Source organism: Lepisosteus oculatus, chromosome 10 (assembly GCF_040954835.1).
Source record: "Lepisosteus oculatus isolate fLepOcu1 chromosome 10, fLepOcu1.hap2, whole genome shotgun sequence".
NCBI classification, from domain to species: domain Eukaryota; kingdom Metazoa; phylum Chordata; class Actinopteri; order Semionotiformes; family Lepisosteidae; genus Lepisosteus; species Lepisosteus oculatus.
Genome location: NC_090705.1, coordinates 24,037,349 through 24,060,679, shown reverse-complemented (window position 1 = coordinate 24,060,679; position 23,331 = coordinate 24,037,349). Strand labels below are relative to the sequence as shown.

The following is a 23,331-nucleotide window of genomic DNA, read 5'->3' as shown; positions in this document are numbered from 1 at the left end:
GTCAATGAAAAAAAGAATGTGGACCAGGGCAATACTTTGAGTTTACAGCTTGTCCAAGGTCATTCATTATTAATACTATTAGTAATATCTTCGTTAAAGACTTTGATGGCGACAGCTCAAACATGAGAGGTTGAGCTTTATTAGCTCCACCTTGCGGAAATTACGGATACTATTATTTTGCTTGCGGTATTATAGGAGAATTTACGGTAACTAGCGGTATTTACCGGTAACTCGCGGTAGACTGCGTAAAGCGCACCACAAAATAATGCGGTATCGCCCGCACATTTTGAATGGCTGCATCTGTATTATATAAGTGGGTCCCTTTTTGTGCTGTTTATATTTGGAAAAACTTCACAGAGCTGTGGGTTAAACCTTCTTGCATTGCCTTTCAGGTAGTAATTATCTCTTTATAGTAATTTACCTTTTCGATCATGGTCACCACACTGAGAACTGGGAATTTTTAATAGTTGCCCCTAGAAGTTAATAACCTTTCACCTTCAATCTTCAGATAGTTCTCTGACTTATCCCATGATGGTATGAGTTTTTATTTCTGTGCATAGTCTCCTTCAATAGCCTGGGGCAATCAACATGACTTCCATAAGATTCTATAGGCTTTCTAAGGCTTTGTGAACCTACAAGATAAGTAACAACCATTGGAAAATTACATTTATAGTACTTATTTTCTGCATATTTACAGGATATTAATATATTAGAATATTATTATTTTAGAAATATATGTTATTAATTATGTTTTCATTTATGCTTTTGATATTCTTAGTACTCCTTTCATATATTTTACATCAAATTTTAAATTGTTAAATATTGAAAAGTTGTGATGTAATTACTGTATGTATTTTTTATAAATCAGCATTTCTTCACAAATCAGTGAAATTGCTGGTCTGCTGAGATCAGTTATTTTATATTCAGCAAGGATCTGCTGTAACAGCAAAGTTAGGAAGCACCTTATGGAATTAAATTAACCAAGAAGAAACATTTAAAGGACCATGAAAACAGTCTTCCTCCGAAGCTCAGTTTGGTTACTCCCACTGACTTGAAAAGCAACTAATAATTCTATCAGTTCTAGAAGTCCACATGACAGTTTTTGCTTGCCTGCCTCTTTCTGCTTTGTTTCTTTTCTAGTTTTCAATGGCCTTCTCCTGATATGTGCCCTTCTGCAAATGTATCCATGTATTGTTTTGAAAATTGGTTAAAAACAATATGATTGGATCCATCCATTTTCTAATCACTTAATACAATTTAGAGCAGTGTGGCATATAAACCCCACTGCAAGACAGAAATTCTAACCACTGTGTCACTTTCATGGTTGAATCTTTCTTTGTAATTCACTATTTTAATATTTGACCTTGCATATGAACCACTGTTATTGTGTTATTGTGTCAAAATAATTTTGTGCCCTTGATATAATGTAAGTGTGCAATAGAAAAGAGAGTGAATATTTATTCAGTCACCATATTTTAAAAATCATAAAATATAAATCATAAAAATAGAGGTTTTTAATTTTTCATTGCGGTTTATGCTTTCACCTATAAAAGAGCTCAGTTTGTATATTCAAGTTTTATTTAAAAAATATATATTTTTAATAATGCGCATCAAGCCTTTTTCGTTTAAACAAAATGGAACATATTGGAAGGTGGAGAATATCCCCCATGCCTCAGAATGGGAATAATTTTGAGTTTCCAATTCCACAGAACCAGATACTGTAAGTGTACTGGATGTTGTTTTAAACATATGACACTTTGTCTTGCCTATTGGGTTCGAAGTTAATTAAAATCTGAAAATTTAAAAACCATCTACTCTCTTAAATTAGCTTTCATTTACATGACTAGACTTGCTTGACCTTTGTTTGCAGAAGGCAATTAGCAGCAGCGAATATAAAAATAGCATTTGAAAATTGGTTTTTACTAACTGAACAGTTTGGTGACATTTTAATTAACCACTGGAATGCTGCAGAAAGGAAAGCAGCTGTGAAAGCGATTCTCAATTCAAAACAGATCACTGGTAGAAAAAGCTGTTGATAAAAAAAAAAATATAAGTACTGTACTGAAACTCTGTAAATGATTTACAGAAACTGCAGTTGCATTTATATGTTTCTTAATTCCCTTAAATATTTTGACAAAACTGCACAAAACCCTTACATTTTAATGTTTTTCAGGTAATCCTCACAGCCACAATAGCACGAGCAGATTGACATATGACACAGTGGAAAGTGTTCGTTACAGGTACGTTATTTACCACTTTTAGTCTAATCCTCATATTCATCATGCCAGCAGGATTTAAAACATTGTATATAAGGATCTACAGCCTTGGAGAACTTCATATTCTCTGGCAAACTAATCTCTTAATGTGGTCTAATAATACGTTGTCTGATTCAATAAAATCCTGTTGGAAAATTGTCATGTGAAACAATTTTAGGATGCACAATGGACATTATGACTACTCTCAAATGGACAAGAATATCAAATATATTTATTTCCAATTTGAAAAACAGGTTGATTCCAAATGATCATTGCTTAGTGCCAGTATGCTATGCACTTATAATCAATTTCTGACAGTTCCTTTTGCCACTTTGGGGACAAACTATAATTATGGGTATGATTTAAATTGCAAGTTAGACAGCTGCATATCATTGACCCATGGTAAGATGGAGGTTCCTTAGTAAAGAACTTCTTTTACTGTGACACTTGGTTTCTGATGTGTTCCAGTGGTTTATTTAACTGTAGCCTGTAGGCAATGTGCAGAAATGAGCAAACACGATCTTGTAAATAAAAGAGAATAATGACTTAAAATTGATGATGTGACCACACATGTATTGGACCACTTCTGGGATGATCTGTAGCTCGGCTGATTGCAGTGGGTAAGTATAAGAATTGCGAAACAGTAAATCGCAAAAGTCATATGCTACATATCTCCCCAGACCTCTGCGTCATTCTCAAGATTTGAGATGAAGCAAAGACACTGTTCATCTTGAAATCATGAGTAGATTATGTGATGCATTTAGGTACTTAAAACACTCACACATCGGAATGTTCAAATGCGGATTATTTGTTATGATTTTATATCTTAATTTGATCTCAAAATGTTGGTATGTACTATAAGAAGTGCTTGGCTTTTTTAGAAATAATGGTAAATTGAAAAAACAAATGGTTAATGTATGTAGTTTACTGATTGTAATCAGACTTTTGTCTGTGATTGTTAATATTGTGACTGTAAATAGTAAATTAAGTCACCTTCCAAATAACCAAAATGAATACAATATTGAAAGTTTTTCCATTTAATTAAGTCTTGGGGCTAAGAAACTTAGTGACCTTAATGTACAGTAAGTTAAGAAGTCCTTTTGTTACAGAGACAGTGGATAAGTGATAAGGTATTTTCTCCACGAGACTTTTTTGTGTAAATTGTATATTTTTTCAAAGACTTGTATGATCATGTGATGTGATGATGACTAAGACCTAGAATGAGTAATAGTGTCCAGACTAGCTTTTAGTTAATTCAGTTCTCATTTCACATTTGCCCACACGTTAAAGTAAAAACGAATTTGTCATACAATTAAAAAGTTGTAATAATTCATGATCCAAGTTAAACTGAAAATGCACACATTAAGAGGGTGTAAATCGAGAGTTACCTGTATTTCAGAGACTTACTGTATACAGTTTTCCAAGAAGTACCTACTGAGCTTTAGACATTTGATTGGGCCAAATCAAATCACTTAATTTGTATGTGTTATACTTAATTTTACACCTCCTTTATATGCTGCTGTCCTTGACAGGATGCTCTGTAAAAAGTTTAGATTTTCACTGAAATCAGCTTTAAACTAATAAACTTACTATCCATGTAAGTTCTTTTTTACCACTAAATTAACTGCATTTTCTTTATATTGGCTACAGTTGTAAGCATTCCCCCCTCACAACACTGTGTAATGTTACTGTGGTAGTTTCATTTGAAGATTTACATATTTGTTTTACTTTATTTTTCATCATTTTAATCTGCAAAACAGATTTTGTGTTTGTATGTATTTTGTCATGAATGTCTTTATTTCATCCTGCATATAAATGCATCAAACATTTCACAAAACATGCAATTATGTGTTTTCCTTATTTCAGACTGAACTTTTAAGAATGAGGTTATCTCAGCTACTCAGAGGTTAATAGCTCTTTGGCTTCTGCAAATCCCGAGAACCTGTGCACTTATCCCCTGGGAATTTTAAAGCATTCATTTAAAATCCAATATCATTACTATCACCACTCGTGCAGAAAAAAGGTTCTAATCAGTTTAGTAATTCCACATGTTTAAAATGTGGTCCCACTTACTCATGCGTGGCACTTGTTCATTATAATATGACATCTTAATGGTTAGTAAAGATAATTTCTTCTAAGGGGGAGGAGCAGTCATAGAAAACCGGACCAATCTTTTGCAAAATGTTGGTGTTTTCATTATTACTATTCAGGACGAATCAGACAGATGCAAAACTTTATGCCTGTCTCATTCTGATTAAATATATGACCTTTCATACTGAGCAGCTGTTGTGTCCTTTTAAGTCTGTGCCTTTTTCAGGTTCTATTAGTTGTAATTCAAAATCCACAGAATGAAGGTAGGTAGGTAGTTTTATATTTGAGTTACCACATCTCCATCATCCCAGAGCTTATTGTTACTACGGTGTTTAGCAAATACAGAGCACACACTGTAACTGTATCCCAGGGTAGGACGCCTGTCCATGGCAAAGCCTAACCCCAGTTAACCCAGGTCCTCATTCATACAGTTAGGTGGCCTGAAGCAAATGCAGTAAACTACTTGTCAGCAGCAGGGACTTGCATCCATAACCCATCAATCGTGAGTCCATGGACCTAATGTACCCACCATGCAATACTGCACTCCCAGAGCAAAGTCCACTGTATATTTGGAGAAGAACCCAGTGTTAAGGATTTCCATTATTTCCTAAGTTTTTTAATGTTTCTTAATATGATTAAAGTTTGTTTCTTAGTATGATTAGTTTCTTGTAATGATTAAAATACATGGCCTGCAACATTTCTGCCCTTTTATAAGTTTAAATATGATCATTTCTTCTTATGTGTTGTGAGGAGGGGTGGGAGAAGTCGTCATAAAAATTTGCTCTGTAATTGACCTATAAAATAACATGTATTTCTGTCACTTATGTTTTACACTCTTTATGTGTTAAAAGTTTTATTTGTATCTCTATTCAAAGGCTTTTGACAATCATGACACTCAACAGTCAAGAGGTATACTGTATTTGTTCTTTAATTCTGGTGTCTCACTCTTAGATGATCTGTGAAGTCATGTTTGGAAACACTTACAGTTATTTGTGACTGTTAATACTGTAAATGTCTAAACTTTAAATTATTGTGGTATGAATAGTGTGAACTTACACAATTTTAGTTGTAACAGTAAATTCAGAAAAAAAAAAGTAAAGCGTGAATTTACCTTGTTTATTGAATGAATCAACAGAATAACAAAGGGTCTGCATACATATTCACAGCACATAGAATATATTTATTGATACATAAAGTGTACATGAAAGCATTAAAAGTAAATAACCTGAAAGTATGTCTGGATACAAAAGGCATATCGATTTCAAGAAGGTATACAAAAACAAGGTTCAGTCTCACTAACATTTTAAACAATCAAATACTCATAAGTAAATATTGTTACTTAAATGAATTACATTGGTATCAACATGTGTTAGGATAACAATTGAATTGTCAAGATCGGTAATGTTGAAAAGTAAACTGTACTCATCCACCATGGATTTGTAACTCCCGCAGATAAGGATAAGGGAACAAGCTGACGGGATCTGTTGCAGTGTTGTCCAGTCTGTGCTCGGCTGGCCCGAGGCTTGTCCGCTCTGAAGCAGATTGTGGTTTCGGGAAGACAGAGAAGAGAAGGATCCTGCTGTAGCCTCTATACATATTGGCTCACTCTCTAACTTGACGCTTCAAGAAAAGGTTTACATCCCAAAGTTAGACGACAGTTGTGGCAGTCACGTGGTTCTCAGTCAGCTACGATGTCGTCAGCCAGCCAAAGTTATTTCAGTGGCGAGAACCAGAATTAGAAGTGATGTGCACTGCTTTTAAAATGGGGAAAACATAGTTGGTGATTGGTTAAAATGTCACTCTGTGAAGTGTGTCTCCATGCTCTACAAGTACCTGGTTTGCTGGCCATCTGATTGATCACAGCCTGTGACTTTAAGACCATTATATACAGTAGACACGACTATGGATCTGCCAGACATTCAGGCGCCAGGATAGTCTGGGGTAATAATGGGGTACTGATCGGTGTCACTGGCCTTGGAGATGCTTCTTATCAAATACAGTTTCATCACCCTACATTCAAAACACATAAAGATCATTAGGTACTCTGCGGCTGAGACCCAAGAGAGGGGCCTCAATAAGGAAACTACAACAACACCTTGTTCCCCGGCTCATTAAAAAGCATTGCAGCTACGGAATTTACATAAAAATCAGCTTTGATAGCCAACAACGTACTATATGCTAAGTATTATATTAACAAATGTAATTCTATGATTATCTAATGAGAAAAATGTGCATAGGATTTTCAGGAAAACAGCAACCCAGTAGCAGAACGTGGTCTTCTGTAGGAATAAATATGCATTACAGTAATCCTTTGCTATACGGAAATTTATCTTATTCATAATTGAGTATCCACACACAGTTTTCTGTATACCATTTTACCTTTAAGGTCAAGAAGCATCTGTTTGCTGTGATGCATGCTGGCATGAGAGTTCCTTACATGAGAGGAGAAAATGAGATCAGCTGATTGGATTCTCAAGTGTTCTACACATGTTAGTGTATATTATTGCAATGGGCTTTGATTGTTATTTGCACTTGATTGTGCAGAGAAGTGTTAGTTATAGTGATTTCCATAGTAAAAGCGTTAGCCCTTAAATAATACAACTTAAATACTTAAGTATTGTTAATTACTTTAATATTACTTAAGTAAAAAAATACTTTAAAAGGCTCCAAAGTGTATGAGAAAGAACGAGAAGTCCAGTGTTGCTAAGCAATCTAGATTCCTGAAGAGTTTAGAATAAAAAATTTAAGTGCTTGAAAAGTTGCATAGCTACTATAATACAGTAGTCACAATAAGCAATTAAAATGGCTCCTAAGATGATGTTGCTAAGTGTACAAGATCAGGGATGTCTTGATAAAGTAAAAGTTCTTGATAACTTGTGAGAAGGTAAAAACAGTGCTATTTTGGAAGTGTATAGCCTGATAGATAAGAATATTTTTTTTAAAAAAATATATATATATTTTTAGGATAATTTATTGGAGGTGAAAAAATAATGTGAAAGGGATTTTATAGATTCTTCCGTGACTTCACTTTGCCTAATCCAATTTGTTCCGTAAAGTTTACCAACCACAAATTTACTTACAGTACTTTAAGGTTCTTAGGAACCTAACCCTTGCAGTTGGCATGCAATTGCATTTTTTAATTAAATAATAGATTTATCTTGGGCTGGTTTATCTGGAAAGGATAGTAGAATGTATTTCCTTTACCTAGCTTCAGCATTACAATATGCAGTCATTAGATTTTTATACTTATATTCTTAAGGGTTTTAAGTCATTTTCTTTTTTACTCTCGCTTTACATCATCACTACAGACCATTGCAAAGATTAAGGATTCTTAGGCTCTTGAATGTAGCCCTCAATGCAATCAGCATCTGCGGTTCTGTGCCTGCTTTTTGTCAAACTATTTTTGCTGTGTAGAAAGATATCTACTGGGAAGTACTGGGAAGTATACCCATCACTAAATTGGCTTATAGCTTAAGCAATAACCCAGATACTAGAGGTAATACTTTCAAAGCCTGGAAATTAACCTTATACGTCACAAAAACCCATACATTGCTCATACAGTTTTGCCTTCAATATATTTATCCACTGTTTAAGGTCACCCCATTAGTGTAGCAAAATATCACATTCAATGGCATAGCTATCAGGGTATCTGTCAAATAGAACACATAGGCTACGGTTATTTAACAGGAGCAGTTACTGTTAAAAGAATTTGGTTAATTGACTGATAGACTTTCAAATATCCCAAAATGATATTTTTATTTTACAAAATGAGGGTGTTTCCCTTTCAGTCTCCTTCTGATGTGACAGCGGCCCTTGATGTGCAGATGAAAGCTGCTGTCATATATTTATGAAATTCACCCTTCAATTATTATTTTCCCACTACATAAATGCTTTCAAACATGACTTTCTACCTTTATACATGCTAATTCTCAAGTGCATTTAAATATTGAAAGTAGAATCTTCTTGGAGATGCCTTTAGTCCATGTAGTTTATCAGTGTAAAGGACCTTTAAACATAAAATTAAAAAATACATAGGATATTGAAATACAAATTAATTAGTAAAGCAGTTTGCTTAAAATGTGACTAACAAAAATTCAGGAAATGTACTTCCTCCTTTTGGAATGTATTTTTCATAGAAAATAGCCTTTAGTTAGCTTACTTTAACTAAATAAGAAAAAATACCTGAATTTACTGTTTAAGGATTAAGGATAATAGGCTTAAGATCAGAGTAATGCATCTGAAGTGTTGTACTCTTTCCCTTCATTATTTCCAGTTTACCTTTCCTCTTACCTTTCAGCCAGTTCCAACAAGGCATTTGCATCTCTGTCAAGACTACTACTGAAGTAAAGCTTGTTTTGTATCACACAGATTTAGTGTAATGCTCATAGAGTGTCGAGCTGAAATGCTTTGTGTTCAGAGCTAAATTCAAACCCAGGTCTCATGGGAAGAAAGGCTAAAGGCTCATGTATTATCTCTTCTGTATCTCCTCTTCATCTCTCTGTATGTTACTTTCTTCCAATCTGTACTCCCCCCAAAAGACCTGTCAACAGCATGTGACCCAAACTGAGCCACTGTTAAGATGAAACTTCAGGATCAAAGCAAAAAAAAACACTTATATCAGAGAGCTGGTGTCAGTAGTACTACAGTATTGTGTTGGTGGAATAACAGGGCTCCAAAGTGCAGCTGCAATTTTTCACTTATACCACCTGCATTCTGCTGGGAACAGAGCAGAGCAAGGCACTTAAAATTAAACTCAACAAACTGTAGCTGCTTTAACTGTGCCAAAGAACCTGAACTTGTTTTGTTGTACTGTTCTTAGTCTGTCAGTAAATGTATGAACTGTGTTTAATCTGTAACCTATTCTGAATACAATACTCAATAATACAGTATTAAGTAACAGCAAGGCTATTGTGGAAAAAAAATGTTTTCATACCTTCACCCTAGTCACAAATGATTTCAAGTAATTTCTAGTGCAACGTGCACAATTGTCCTATGCATATTGGTGAACCACTTCACAGAATATACTATACTGTATGTTCATCAGTATGTTAATGGCAAGGGTTGGCTGAGCCTAGGGTCTGTGGATGAGTTGCTCTAGTGTGGCTTTAAACGTTTTACAAAATTTGGGACTGTCGATATGTGAACATAGACAAGAGGTTCCACAAAAATGTCGTTAGCCTTTTATGAACTAAACAGTCTTTTCCAAAGTGAGATCCATACTAAATTAGAACTCTGCAATTGACCATATGCAGCAGAGCAGGTGTTGGGTTGTACGGGTGAATCACCAAAGGGCGGGGTTATCTCTTTTAGGCAAGTCACATTTTTTCAAATTGTCACAGGGAAATCACTGAATTGGCTTTACCTGGAGACTCTATCTCCCTATAAAAAGAGGTTCTTGAGGCAGTTAGAGGTTGTCTTTTACAGACCCTTATGGTTAAGTAAAACAATGAACATTTAAAAGACGATTCAGAGGTAAAGGTCTTGGTGTGGTACGAAAAGGATTGTAGCGGGATAATATCGGTAGCAGCCTCGTTTTCCGGGTCGGGACACTGGTAAATAAGAAGACGGTTAATGAGCGCACCTGGCCAATTGGAATTGACCGAGTGTGTTTCTTGTCTTTGCTATCTGGGGAAATATATGGTTTTGGTTCATGTGAAAACCCCTTGCCACGCTATCAGAAAGAGAGATCTTTCACCCCACATCAGTCAGAAATCACTAAAAGTTATTTACAAAAACAGTTTGTACATGACGGAGTGTAAGTTCATGACCCCCAGTTGACTGATTCCAGAATATTTAGGTTTATTCTATCGGAGCAAAATAATGCCGTACAGTGTGATGAATAAATTTATTAATAAATTTTCTACCACATTATCCAAGTGGGGGGAGCCAGAGCCTCTCATGGAAAGGAAAGGGTGTATGTCAGATTTGTAAGATGACCAGGGGAAGGGTCATCCAGGACAGATATTTCAGGAATGATCTGCTCAATATACTCGACTTAGACTTGACCAAGATGGCCACTAAGAGAAATCAGCTGACCTGCAGGTGGAAAGGGCTTAGTCAAAAAAACAACGAGACACAGGTGTGTCTCATCAGGAAACAAAATATATTTGCCCTGGAAACATTGAACCAGGGCGGAAGCCAGTAGGTGAATGCGTTATGGAGGAGATAGCGGAATTATTGTAGGTTGGTGTTGGTACAGATTTAAGGATAATGGAATAACGGAAGAAATAAAGGATTACGGTTTACGGTTTGTGATTTGGATACAATGCGGTTTTGTGGAACTTGGATTTTGGAACTCGGACTGAATAAGGATTGAGAGAACGGATTGCGGACTGGCTTGGAAGAAGGACGAACTGGAGAAACGGAGGAAAAATTAAAGAAGAGAAGTGTGGTGTTAGTACTTTTGTCTCCATTACATAAATGTTTCCCCCGGAGGCACCACAGGTTCTACACTGGACAGGATGCCAGTCCATCATGGGTCACAAATACACACACTCGGAAGAAAACAGGATCATTCAGAGGATACCCATGCAAACATGGGGAGAATATACAAATACCATAGAGATAGCACTCCAGGTCCACAATTCAACCTAGGGCCCAATGCTGCAAGGCAGCAATGCTAACCACTGTGCCACCATGCTGGCCTAAAGGCATACAAGAATAGCGAATAGTGAAAATATAAAGACAAGATTAAACAAAACAGGGAAAGCCTTGTTTCATTTATCCTAATGTAGGGTTTTTGTGAATTTACTGGGACAATTTATTTATTATAGCAGCAATCACGAGGTGATTCATTATGTCTTTAAGAAAATCAATCGATCAGCAACGCACACACAGGGATTCAATAAATGAGATACATTTATTAATACATAAATTGTGTATAAAACATATAACAGTCTGCCTCATACAGGTGGCAGATCTTACTGTGAGGGTAATCAAAGTGCAAGGTATATAATTACAAAGAGATGCAAAACACAAAGAGATACAAAGAATATGCTTCAGTATACCGTTCGGCTATACTATCGTTAATCAGTCTACATTAGCTACTCAAAAGTAAATACATTACTCATTGAATTGATATCAACTTGTGTTGAGGTAACAATTAAATTCTCGAGTTGCAATGTAGAACATTTACTTATCCAGATATGGATTCATATTTCCCGGCACGGACATCAAGACCAGCTAGCAGCTGCGTCCAATCGCTGTGGCGTTCAGTAGGCGCTGTCCAGGGGTCCTCTGGTTCCTTGCCAACTAGTCGAGGTGCAGCTCGGAGTTGGACGAATTAGGAGAGATTTCTGATGTGGCGACGCGCTGACAGTGTCTGTTTCAGGGACCTACAGTACTAGTAGTCCGGCTGACTAGTAGAAAGTCTCTATGCACAGAGGGTTACGACGGGTCTGAGCAAGTCACTCTTTAGGGGGAAGAAACTTGGTTTGCTTCTGGTGTGGTGCTGTTGCTGAATAAAACTTATTCAGGTTGTCAACAAGAGTCCAGATATATACTCTGCTGATCAAGTGAAGCGTCCACGTTGGCATTGGCTAGCAATTTACGTAGGGGCTGAAACTTTGCTGAAACAAGGTTCCAGTTCCTATACAGACAACACTGGCCAACACTTGATTGTCTCTGAGGGTGTGAAAAGTGGCCGGAGAAGAAAAGTTTCTGAGCTGTGCAGTGTCTTTTAAACCTGGACCAAGACACGTGGTGATTGGTTTGAAAGTTTAGCGGGCATTCCTGAGGTGAGAGATGAGTCACAATGACCTCTGACATATAGGACCACAATCCAGATGTTCTCAAAAATCTCACAGACAGATAGATGCCAGGAATGGCCATTGATCATGACAGCCAAGCATGGCTGAGCACATCCCCACTTGGGATCTGCTCCTTATCTGAGAGAAAACACCCTAAATCAGAACTGCATGAATAGCTTCTCTTTGGCTGCACCACAGAGATGAGAAAGAGAGATGGGGCCTCATTTAGGATAGCACAACAACACTTAATTCTGTCTTATTCATGAGCATTGCAGCTACACTATGAAGAATAGATCAACAGAAGTGATTGACAAAGACAAAGAATCTGTAGAGTGAAGGAAAAGACAAAGACAGTAGCCAGTCATGTGATCTAAAGAAAGACACAAGCTATATTCAACCAAAATGGAGTTCCTGATAGAAAAAAAAAATAAAGAACTGGTAAATAAATACTGTATCGTCAAAATGTCTTACAACATACAATAATTCATTAGCACTCAATGACATCCATTAAAACTGTGTTCTCTTTGAGACAAAGTAATATAAATGTATTGGAGTTTTTTGTAATAAAGGGTACTTGTTACCTTCAGAATTAATAGGTCTTTCAACAGAGCTTGATAGAAAAATATAATGTAACGATATACTGAACATCAAAAGAATCCACTCACTCTATTCATGCATGGATGTTTTTAGAAAAAAAGGTACACTGGTTTTGATTAAATGTTTTTTTTTATATTCCACTTGACTCAGGCCCTGCATGCTGGCGCTTGTTAAATTCAGGTCAATCGGAGAATAACAACACAGCATCAGACTGAGAAAATTTCTGCACTACAGGGCTCAGCATGTGCTATGAGCAAACACCGTAACTGGTTAAGCCACTAAGGAATCCTTCGGCCTGCCGTTTTAAAGACTTTGCATACGCTGTATTTGGTCTTGATTGCCACAGTTTTCTTTCTTATCTTTATCCAAATGTACAGGGAACTAAGTTTCAGTCAGAAATACTGTATTAGGAAAGAACTCTGGAAAAATAAAACATGGTGTCATCTTGTACTTCTTTAGGCTTTTGATAACTAGTGAAGCCAGCTGTTCTGCAGTTTATGCAAATCCTGCTTTATTAACATATTAAAAATGCCATTAAAATAATTCAGGAATAATCCAAGTGAGACATAAATGTTTCTAGCAGAGTAATGAGAGATCAAAGGAATGTAAGTGCAGAAGGACCTAAGTGATCCTGCAGCAGTGTCTTTCTGTTATTTCAAAACTCAAGCCCTTTTCAGGTACAGATATTCTTGCTTTAGAGTTAAAGTAAATGGTAGATCCTTTTGAAACAACAACCTTTAAAATCGAACATATAATTTATTATTTTGTTTAATGAGATGTGTGACTTATGTGTAAAATATGAATGTCATAGTTTATTTGTTAAAGACAGTTTAGCTGTTTGATTTGGCCCATCTGTTTAAAGTGTCAGTTTTCCCAGATGGTATTGTTTTTAGATTGATTGTATGCCACTCTGACCCTTTTAGACTGATTGTATGCTACTCTGACCAAGGCCGGTAATAAATAGATGAGAAAGATATGTTCCCCCTGGTATTTAATTGAAAATCTAATAATTAATAACCTAGAATCCTTAACAGCCGATGTCTAAATCCATCAAAGGAAAGGATTTGCACTCAACCTTCTGGGGACTTACACTGGTTGAATTGTTAGCTTAAATTAGGCTTTAAAAAGTTTTGACAGACAAAAAAAACTGTTAAATATGTAAAAGAAAATCTATTGTTGTCTCCATTGATGCATGTTTTCCTCTTTGTCTTTTAGCAGATACAGATGATTGTGATTTTTCTTTTCCTTTGATTGCAAAATTAACCAGACATTGTAATCTTCTTCTCATTACCTGAGAAGGTTCTCTTTGCAGTGCTAATACAGCTAAAAGCTTTCTAAATGATGTAACATGATTAATATTGAATGACAGAACATTTTGTACAGTGACAGGATTAATACAAATAAACAAACAAAAACATGACAACAGACATTCCAGCAACAATTCCAGTGAGAGTAAAAAATAAGAGTAAGTCTTTAGAAAAGTAAGGTGAGAGTAATTTCATTATTTTTATTTGCTTTGGCAACACTGATTGTACCCATCGGTCATGCTAATGAAGCACCTTGAATTGAATTGAAAAATTGTAAAGACACTATGAGCTGTGAAGTGTGTAAGACACCTACTTCAGAATGTATTATTTTGTGCCATACTTTTCTTTTACTTCATCTTTGATTTTTTTCCTCAGTAATTTACATAAATAAACCACTGATTATGAAATTCAAGAAAATAACTGATGTATTGTCAATAATTTTAATTTTCAGTAGCAAGTGCTCAAATTTACTGTTCTTTATGACCAGAGTAAAAAATGATTTAACGTGCGCGGTACAGACACGTACTGGAGGTAATTGGCTACGGCGTCGCGCATTGTGACGCACGATGACGCGTGGTACCGCGGTACGTGATTGGTTGACTGACTCGTGGTCCGTTGGTCTGTCGTAGAAAGATTTACAGTAAACATCTTTACTGTGCCCGTTGTAGTATTGAATATTTAGATGGAATTTTACCACTGAAGGGAAATCTTAGTAGCTGAGCATAAAAAGAGTAGGAGCATACTGAGCATACTGTAGCGTGTGAAGGCCATAAACTATATTAATTTTGGAACATAAACATACAGTCTATGGCAGGTCTTGGTACTTTAAAGAAAAAATACACACCAGTATTCCATTTCTCCCTAAACATTTTAAGCATCGAAGTCTTTAACGAGATACCGGAGTCAACAAGCATACTTTTAGAATTTGATTAAAAGGGAATATAATATGGAATCGCGTATCTAAAGAAATTAATAATGATATAATTATATTCATGTACCGCAACACAAGAATAGTACACGCTGTACATTGTCTGTTGATAATGTTTCTGTAGTGCTTTTTCTGCACTCTGCATGTGACCTTGCCGGTGGCGCTGTGGGTTAGGTTCCTGACTCCCACGTCACACGGTCTGTGATCGAATCCCACTGGAGTCATGACTGAAAAAATGAAACGTTTCCCTCGGTCAGAGATTAAATAAAACCTCACTCGCACCAAACAAATTTATATTTCTAAATATCACAACATGATCGAATTTAAGTCATTTTAATAACAATGAATAGTCACCTATGCGTTACAATATAAACAATTATATTGATTTGAATCGCGTTTTGATTTAAATCGTAAAAGTGTGTTTAAATATATGTGTTTTTTGATTCACAATCAGACAAATGCAACATAAATTGATATCTTTGTCTTCTAAGTATCTTAATAAACTTTCAGCATAACTTTCTCCCCGTTTAGATTTATATTTCTTGGGATCTTGGGATCAAACGTGGAAAAATTAGATTGTAATCATTTTTATTTTTTAAATACATTTTATAAAAGTGTAATCTATGCTAAAACGTTGTACACCAACCGCTATAAAGATACATATTGTAATACTTTTGGGTTCGGATAGGACAGACACGAGAACTCAGACTTGCGGAGTTAAAGCAAGTTAAAGCCTTGGTTTTATATATCACCTTTAAAAGTGGAATCTCAAAGCAAACTAAATACCCAACACTGATTGTACCCATCTGTCATGCTAATAAAGCACCTTGAATTGAATTGAATTGAGGGAGAGAGGGGGGGAGGGCGAGCGAGAGAGCCAGGACAGACAGGCAAATAAGATACACTCCACAGACATTCACAACAGCGACATATCATAAAACGTTTGCACATATAGTTAAGTTATTACTTGGTTTTAAAAAGTTCAATGAAATACAATATTGTTGTTGTTGCTGTTATTGTTGTTTTTATCCTGTAAAGCGTTTTGAGAAGCCACCTTTAAAGGCGATATATAAAAGCGCTGATTCTTATGGAATGTGTTCCGCCGGGGATTCAAAAATGTTTTTATTTTTTTTGAATCGCGTATCTAAGGAAATCGCAGTATAACTTTGTTCATGCACAAAAGGTGGCATGTTACATTATTAATTTGCCAGAAAGCTCTAAATCGCATTTTGAGTGCAGTTTTTGACTTTTTCTAAATTGCAACCCATAAATAAAGCTGATACAGTTTAGCCTTATTTTAAACTGTATTACAGCAGCACAATGGACAATGCAACGTACATTGTAAAAATGCACTTGGAATCTGTCCAAGCCCTACTTTGTCAGGCATTTTCTTTTACTGCAACGGACATAAAAACTCCCTTGCTTTTAACAGAGCGTTCCATAATTTCTAACTATGAAAATTATTTAAACTGCGACACTTATCATTCATTCCATTCCATTCCATTATCAGTCTTCCATTTCTCCCTAAACATTTTAAGCATGAAAGTTTTATGAAACGGTACCCAAATATGCGATTGCTGTATAGAATTAATTTTAATTTAAAAAAATTAACACGAAAATTAAGCTGTTTACATCTTCTGCCTGAGAACAGTCAGCCGTTGCTACCTAACGCAGAAACACAGCCACTAACTAGCAAAGAGAGGACATTAGCTAGCCAATATGATACAGAAATAAATGATTATTTTGTTTATTTCTTTTGCACATTTATTTGAACATTTCCATCGATTGTATAAGCACTTGGAAACTGTCCAATCCCTAGTTCATCAGGCATTTTCTTTTACACTGCGGGCATTCTCCTGGTCTGGCACCGGTCTGTGTCTTCTAGGATATAATGCCAGCGAACTCTTGTTTTTATGTCCACTATAACAGACAATCTCCTTTGCTTTTAACCGAGCGTCTAACCCCTCTGATTGGAGAAAAAAGACGTGCTGGTTTGCTATACATACTGTACCAGGAAGATGATTTCTTTCTTTTTGAAATGTGTATTTTAAAAGTTTAAGAAGTAAAAACCTTACAACGTACACAGATTTCTAAACTGATCAGGATCGTTATCTTTGTCTTATCCATAATAATGTTCACCGCTCTGTCCAGCAAATTAATAATAAACTTTATTTTATATAACGTTTTAAACGAATAAGTAATTAGATTGCTCATAAACCTAATCACTTTTTCTACATAAAAAAAGCGTGATTGCTCTCTGATAATGCTGTTTCTTTTTATTTAGGCTCAGATTTCAACTATAGATCGTATTATTATAAACTTTCTTGGAAAAATGTATTTTATGTAAACCATGTTTGCTATTAATTCATTTAGGGCTAGAATATGTTCATTGTCTTCCAATCGAGTCGAGTTGACATTACTCGACTCGATTGTAATGACAGACTGTTACACCAACACATTAGCATGTTAAAGCGATTTCATTGAGGAGCTTAGCTTTCTTAACAAGTAAGTACTGTACTTCCTTGGCTTTGGAGGGGGGAGGTGTCTTTTGCTGGAAATCTCGCCCCCTTCTACTTTGAAAATACCTGTGAAACCGGTTTCATTTGTCACAGCCAGCACTCCCGCAGAGAGGGGGGTTGTACTCGTTAATGTCTTAGCCGGAATACATCATATATCTCATTTTGTATTTCTATAAAAAAATCATTTGCCCAGCTTAACACTATTGTTGTTATTGTTTTTATCCTGTAAAGCGCTTTGAGGAGCACAGCTTTCTTACCACTTAGATTACTTTTTGATACCATCCTTACACAAAGCAGAAAGTGGAAAGATTACAGATTTTAATCGTCTTTTTTCTGAACCAGGGTAAATCTGATCATGTTTCTCTATAACAATAATAAAAAAACTTTATTTTACATATCACCTTTAAAAGTGGCATCTCAAAGCAATACAGTAGATGTAAACCACAGATTACAAAGTAAATACCCAGACAAACGCAAACGCATTTTTAATAAAATGCTTTTATTCATTCAGCAGAGAGAGCGTAAAACCTGGGCGTAACAGCTGTTCCTTTTCTGATCACTTGCTCTCTGGATAAACGTCTCACCTGTCCTGTTCTTTGTTTTCCTAATTTGCTGATTATGCCTTCTGCGATCCACTCCTGCCCTCACACCTAAAGAAGATTATTTTAAATTTCTTTGCACGGTCCATTGTGCAATTAACCCTTGTATGAGCTGTCCTTAAGATGATATCACATAAAGGTGATATGTAAAATAATGTTTTTTATTATTGTTATAAAGAAACATGATCAGACTTTCCCCGGTTCACAAAAAAAGATCTAAAGTTTACTAGTTTGTCACTAGTATACTTTTAATACTGTCTTTGCTGTGCTCTAGAGGATCCTTGTGATATTTCGAGCTCTGGTTGAATGATATGTCCGTTGCAGTTTTTTTGCAACATGAATATAATTATATTGTTATTAATTTCTTTAGATACGCGATTCCATATTATATTCCCTTTTAATCAAATTCTAAAAGTATGCTTGTTGACTCCGGTATCACGTTTGTTAAAGACTTCGATGCTTAAAATGTTTAGGGAGAAATGGAATACTGGTGTGTATTTTTTCTTTAAAGTACCGAGACCAGCCATATACTGTATGTTTAAGTTCCAAAATTAATATCGTTTACGGCCTTCACACGCGTTACAGTATGCTCCTATTCTTTTTATGCTCAGGTACTATTCAAATAAATATTCAATACTTAAACGGGCACAGTTAAGACATTAAATATACATATACATACTGTATACAGTACAGTTTGCATACGGTAATATGTTTATGTTCCTAAATTAATCTTTTTTATGAGCATGTGAAAGGCATGGTGAATCGATTCTCAAAAATTACTGTACTTTGCATGATTGGAACCAAATGCGTGATTGCGAAATGCTGTGGTGTTACTTTTATAAAGACGGTCAATGAAAAAAAGAATGTGGACCAGGGCAATACTTTGAGTTTACAGCTTGTCCAAGGTCATTCATTATTAATACTATTAGTAATATCTTCGTTAAAGACTTTGATTGTGACAGCTCAAACATGAGAGGTTGAGCTTTATTAGCTCCACCTTGCGGAAATTACGGATACTATTATTTTGCTTGCGGTATTATAGGAGAATATACGGTAACTAGCGGTATTTACCGGTAACTCGCGGTAGACTGCGTAAAGCGCACCGCAAAATAATGTGATATCGCCCGCGCATTTTGAATGGCTGCATCTGAATATAAAAAAATTAAGCTTCAGTCATCAAAAGAATTTCATTTCTTTAACCTGGAACAGAAAAGAGTTTGTGGGGATTTGGGTTGGTAATTAAAATCTAAAAAGGAATAGACAAAGTTAGATCAAGGAACTACTTCATATTTAACAATGAAATTGGTCATTTGCTGTGGTTATTTTAGGAAAGTTTTGAGGTGCTCATTTTAACTACATTTCTCATGGACACTTGCTCTTGTTATTTGTGGAAAGATTTAATGTGCTCATTTTAAAAACATTTCCCATGGAGACTTGCAAGCCTCCAATTAAAAACAATAAACAACATATACTTGAATAAACATAAGTTATATACTTTAAGTACTCAACCCTTTGTTGTCTTTTGTCAATGGACAACAGGTCAGTGACGTACGGCTACCATCTCTGTGAGGGGAATTAAGGGGGAATTGCTGGAAGATAGTGAACTATTTTTTGATGATTTTCCATTAAAAATTTGGTTATTGTTTTTAAGTAAACTGTACAGAGATGCAGAATAGAAATGGGATGCATTCGGGAATGTACATCCATGATCGTTTAACATGAGGAGACCGTGTGTATTTAATGTGTTTTAAATGATCAGTTTATATACTATACAGTAAGTATAGTATATACTAAGTATGCCACTTACCCATAAAAATGAGAGGTTCTGTGAGTGTAGACTGGACATCTCTTTATCGCTTTTATGCTCCTCTTGTTTTGTTTTCTTTCAAATCACTGATATTGAAAAGACCACTATTTCTGATAATATCTATTACTTATTTGCATTTTTATTAACCTTAGTTTTAAAACAGTAAACAGTCTGCGTGACCTCATACTATAAGAATTACAGTTGGCTACATTAAAGTAGGTTCACATGGCCATATAAAACAGAATACCACGAACTGAAAGGTTTTTCTATTTTAAATTATCAGTTTATATTCTGTAATTTTAGATTGAAGCCTCTGGATATTTGTTAACAGCTTTGAGGTACATGATTCTTGTGTGAGTATTGGATTCAACCTTTTAATATAGTGCAGACTTTTATCAGCTGCAATGCAAATTATGGTACAGAACCGACAGTCATTATAATCACTACTCAAAATGTATCTTAATATGGACTCTTTTTTTAGTTTTACGTTTATTTCCTTTTAAATACAATGTTGTGTACAATAGTTTTCTAATTACCATTATATTCAATGACTAATACTGTAATTATGTATATTTAGGTGATTAGGAAACAATCATTCTTTTTGAGTTCTGTTTGAGTTGTGTTGTGATCGCAATGGGTTAACAACATCATGCTTCAACAATATACTGTAATCATTATAATAAAAGAAATTGTCACCAGTATAGTATGCATACAGTGTAATTAGCACAGGAAATTGTTTAATCAGTATTTTAAACTGTAATGATTTGTCTGACAACCACAGGTGCAGTAGGGTTCACTTAGCCACCTGACAGTTATACAGAGTAGGACAGTCCTGCATCAGATTATTCAGAAAAATAAATGCCATGACTTGGTCCTGTCCATGATACTGTGGTGCCTGCTGCAGTATATTAACAGACACCTTGCACATTCTGTTTATGTTGTTTCCTATCCATGAGCTGGTTCTCTATTGAAATACACGCTTTACTTAATGCTACTACTGCCTACAATTTAAGAATTAAACTTTAATGGGGCTCTCCATTTTTAAAACCCTTTGAAATTCTTTATATGCCATATCACATTTATAATCCATGATTGCTGTTTGCTTGTTCAGCGAATTCTAACAGATTTATTAAACGAGGCTTACCTTTTCTAATTTCACATTCACTATCCCATAGAAATGTATTGCAGTACAGATGATCCTGTAGTTTGAAATTTCATTTCCATAATCCACATATGTAATTTGAGTAGGATTTATTAAACTATAATTGTTTCACTTTTATTTATCTTCTTATGCATGAGTGCTACATTAGCAATTATCATGAGTGTCTTGTATTTTTACTTTACAGTACCTGTAATGCTGCTGATTCTTCAGTGGAAGATACAGTAGTTTCCTCTGGTAAATAACAAAGTAAAACACTTTTTTAATACATCATTAATTTCCCTTTCATTATCTTAATGTTTCCCCATATTATTTCTCATACATTAGTATTGATTGGGTGATTGATTATCAACAATGATAAGTACATTTTTTATGGGCATTTCCCAACTATCTCTGGAGGTGGTTATTGTCGCTTGGGGACTTCTCAACTATACTATGACTTCATTCAGAGTAGTTCATTCCAATTTTTCAGCCTCATCCCTTACGGTAGCTCTTTTATTTAACACTTTCTTGGGAAAAGTACTTTTTTGTTTCATCTATCCCCACTTACAGTAGGGCAAAATCTCTCCCTTCTAAATTTTGCTCCACACTGTCTTTTCTTATTTTTTCTCTTCATTTTATGGGGGCCTAGGACCTCAGGTGTTGCCAAAGTCAGGTCCCTTTTTGTTTGTTGTCTAATATCTAAACATACAAAATAACTGTAAGGTCAAGACAAAGTGTTATTTTATTTACACTGCACTGAAATAAATCCAAAGCTAAAGCAAACAAAAGCCTGAGCTCTTTTAGCTTTTTACTAAACTTCTTCAGTTTCTTCTCTAAACAACCAGGCAACTAAACTGCTTTCTGGCAACAACATTTTTCAAAACAAGAAGTCCCACCATTCACCCACTGGACAGTTTCTTCCACTGCCTTCCTCTCTCCTGTGCCGTGTGCATATTAGAAAATCAGATTTGTGTTTCCAGATAACAAATAATAACTGAGAGACTCCATATTATGTTTCTTAAACTGGAACACAACCAACTGTTTTATACCAATCGATCAGGTGAGTGGGGATTGCAGATCATTCCCTATAGATTTTCTGTTGAATATAGTTCAGACAAGAGTTTCCATCTTCTATCATTTGGTTTTACTGGGCCTCAAGATCTCCAACTAATTTTAGTACCTTGGTCCCCCTCCAGTGGTTCACCATAACAATCCACTATGTTTCACTCCACAGTTCTTCACATCCCAAGGTATTTATGCCTTATCCTGGTCTGTCAGGCTTTCTTGTCTTGATTAATCAGGTAAACATGGGTAATTCACGTCCCATGAGAAGCAGACCCCAGAAAAACTTATAAGGTCTGCTCAATGATTCTGAGCTTAGTCCCATGAATAAAGTTGCCAGGTCATTATAATTTTCTTGTTAACAAAATGTGTGTGCCAGGTTAATCAAATATAAGTGCAGTGTGTGTTTTTTATACCATAGGTGAGGTTCACTGCAAATATATGTTAGTTCCCTCCCTTCTAAAGTCAAATTTTAATTGACTTACATTATGTTAGTGTTTCAGCTTTGGTAATGATATACAGGGCTATCGTTTTTACGGCCAGATTATGATGGCAATGTTAATTATTATATTTCTATGCATTTTAACAGTCTTTTATAAAAGACACAAAGAATGTATTTGTTACAAAACACATTTTGTAGATTCAAAAGTAACTTACAAATTTTATCCAATCACTACTTGAAAGAACTCTGAATTTAGGCCATGAACACCTGGCTGGGAAGCCTGTCTCAGACAAACACATCACTTTGTGTAAAGACATGATTCCTATTGTCTGCTTTTTGTCTTTTCAGTCGTGATGATAATCCCCCAGATTGACCCTTAGGATGTGAGATCTCCTGATCTCTTAATCTCCTTTGCTGTGGACTGAAAATATTTAGCTCCTTTAACCTGTCTGACAAAGACATTGAGACCAAGTGTCATTCTTATTACACTTTTGAACTCTTTTTAAGGCTATAATGTCTTATTTTCTGGTATAGCTATAAGAACTGAACATGATATTCTAAGTGAGGTTTTACCCATGCATTGTAAAGATTGAGAAAAACTCCTTTATTTTTAAATGAACACTTTTTTTCTCTATTCAGAATAATTCTTTTTGATTTTAATATTGCTTGGCCACATTGTCTTCATGGACACATAAACAAATCTACATCCATATACATCTTTCATGTATTGCTCCATGCAATTCAGAATCACCCATGTGATATGTGCAGTACATCTTCCTTCTTCCTGTGTGGATTGCTACATATACACTTACCAATGTGAAAGTTAAACTGACAT

General features: G+C 35.4%; 1 protein-coding gene across 2 annotated transcripts in view; it reads left to right on the top strand.

Moving 5' to 3' along the window:
• Positions 1 to 23,331, top strand: part of mocos (molybdenum cofactor sulfurase) — a 236,771-nt gene that overhangs the window by 11,523 nt on the left and 201,917 nt on the right. Inside the window, exon 3 of one of the 2 annotated variants that reach the window (XM_015357181.2) lies at positions 2,174 to 2,240. The exons of the other annotated variant lie outside the window; for it this stretch is intronic. Within the exon in view, the coding sequence (XP_015212667.2) occupies positions 2,174 to 2,240 (67 nt within the window). The remainder of the gene's footprint in view (positions 1 to 2,173; positions 2,241 to 23,331) is intronic. 2 annotated transcript variants of the gene reach the window in all.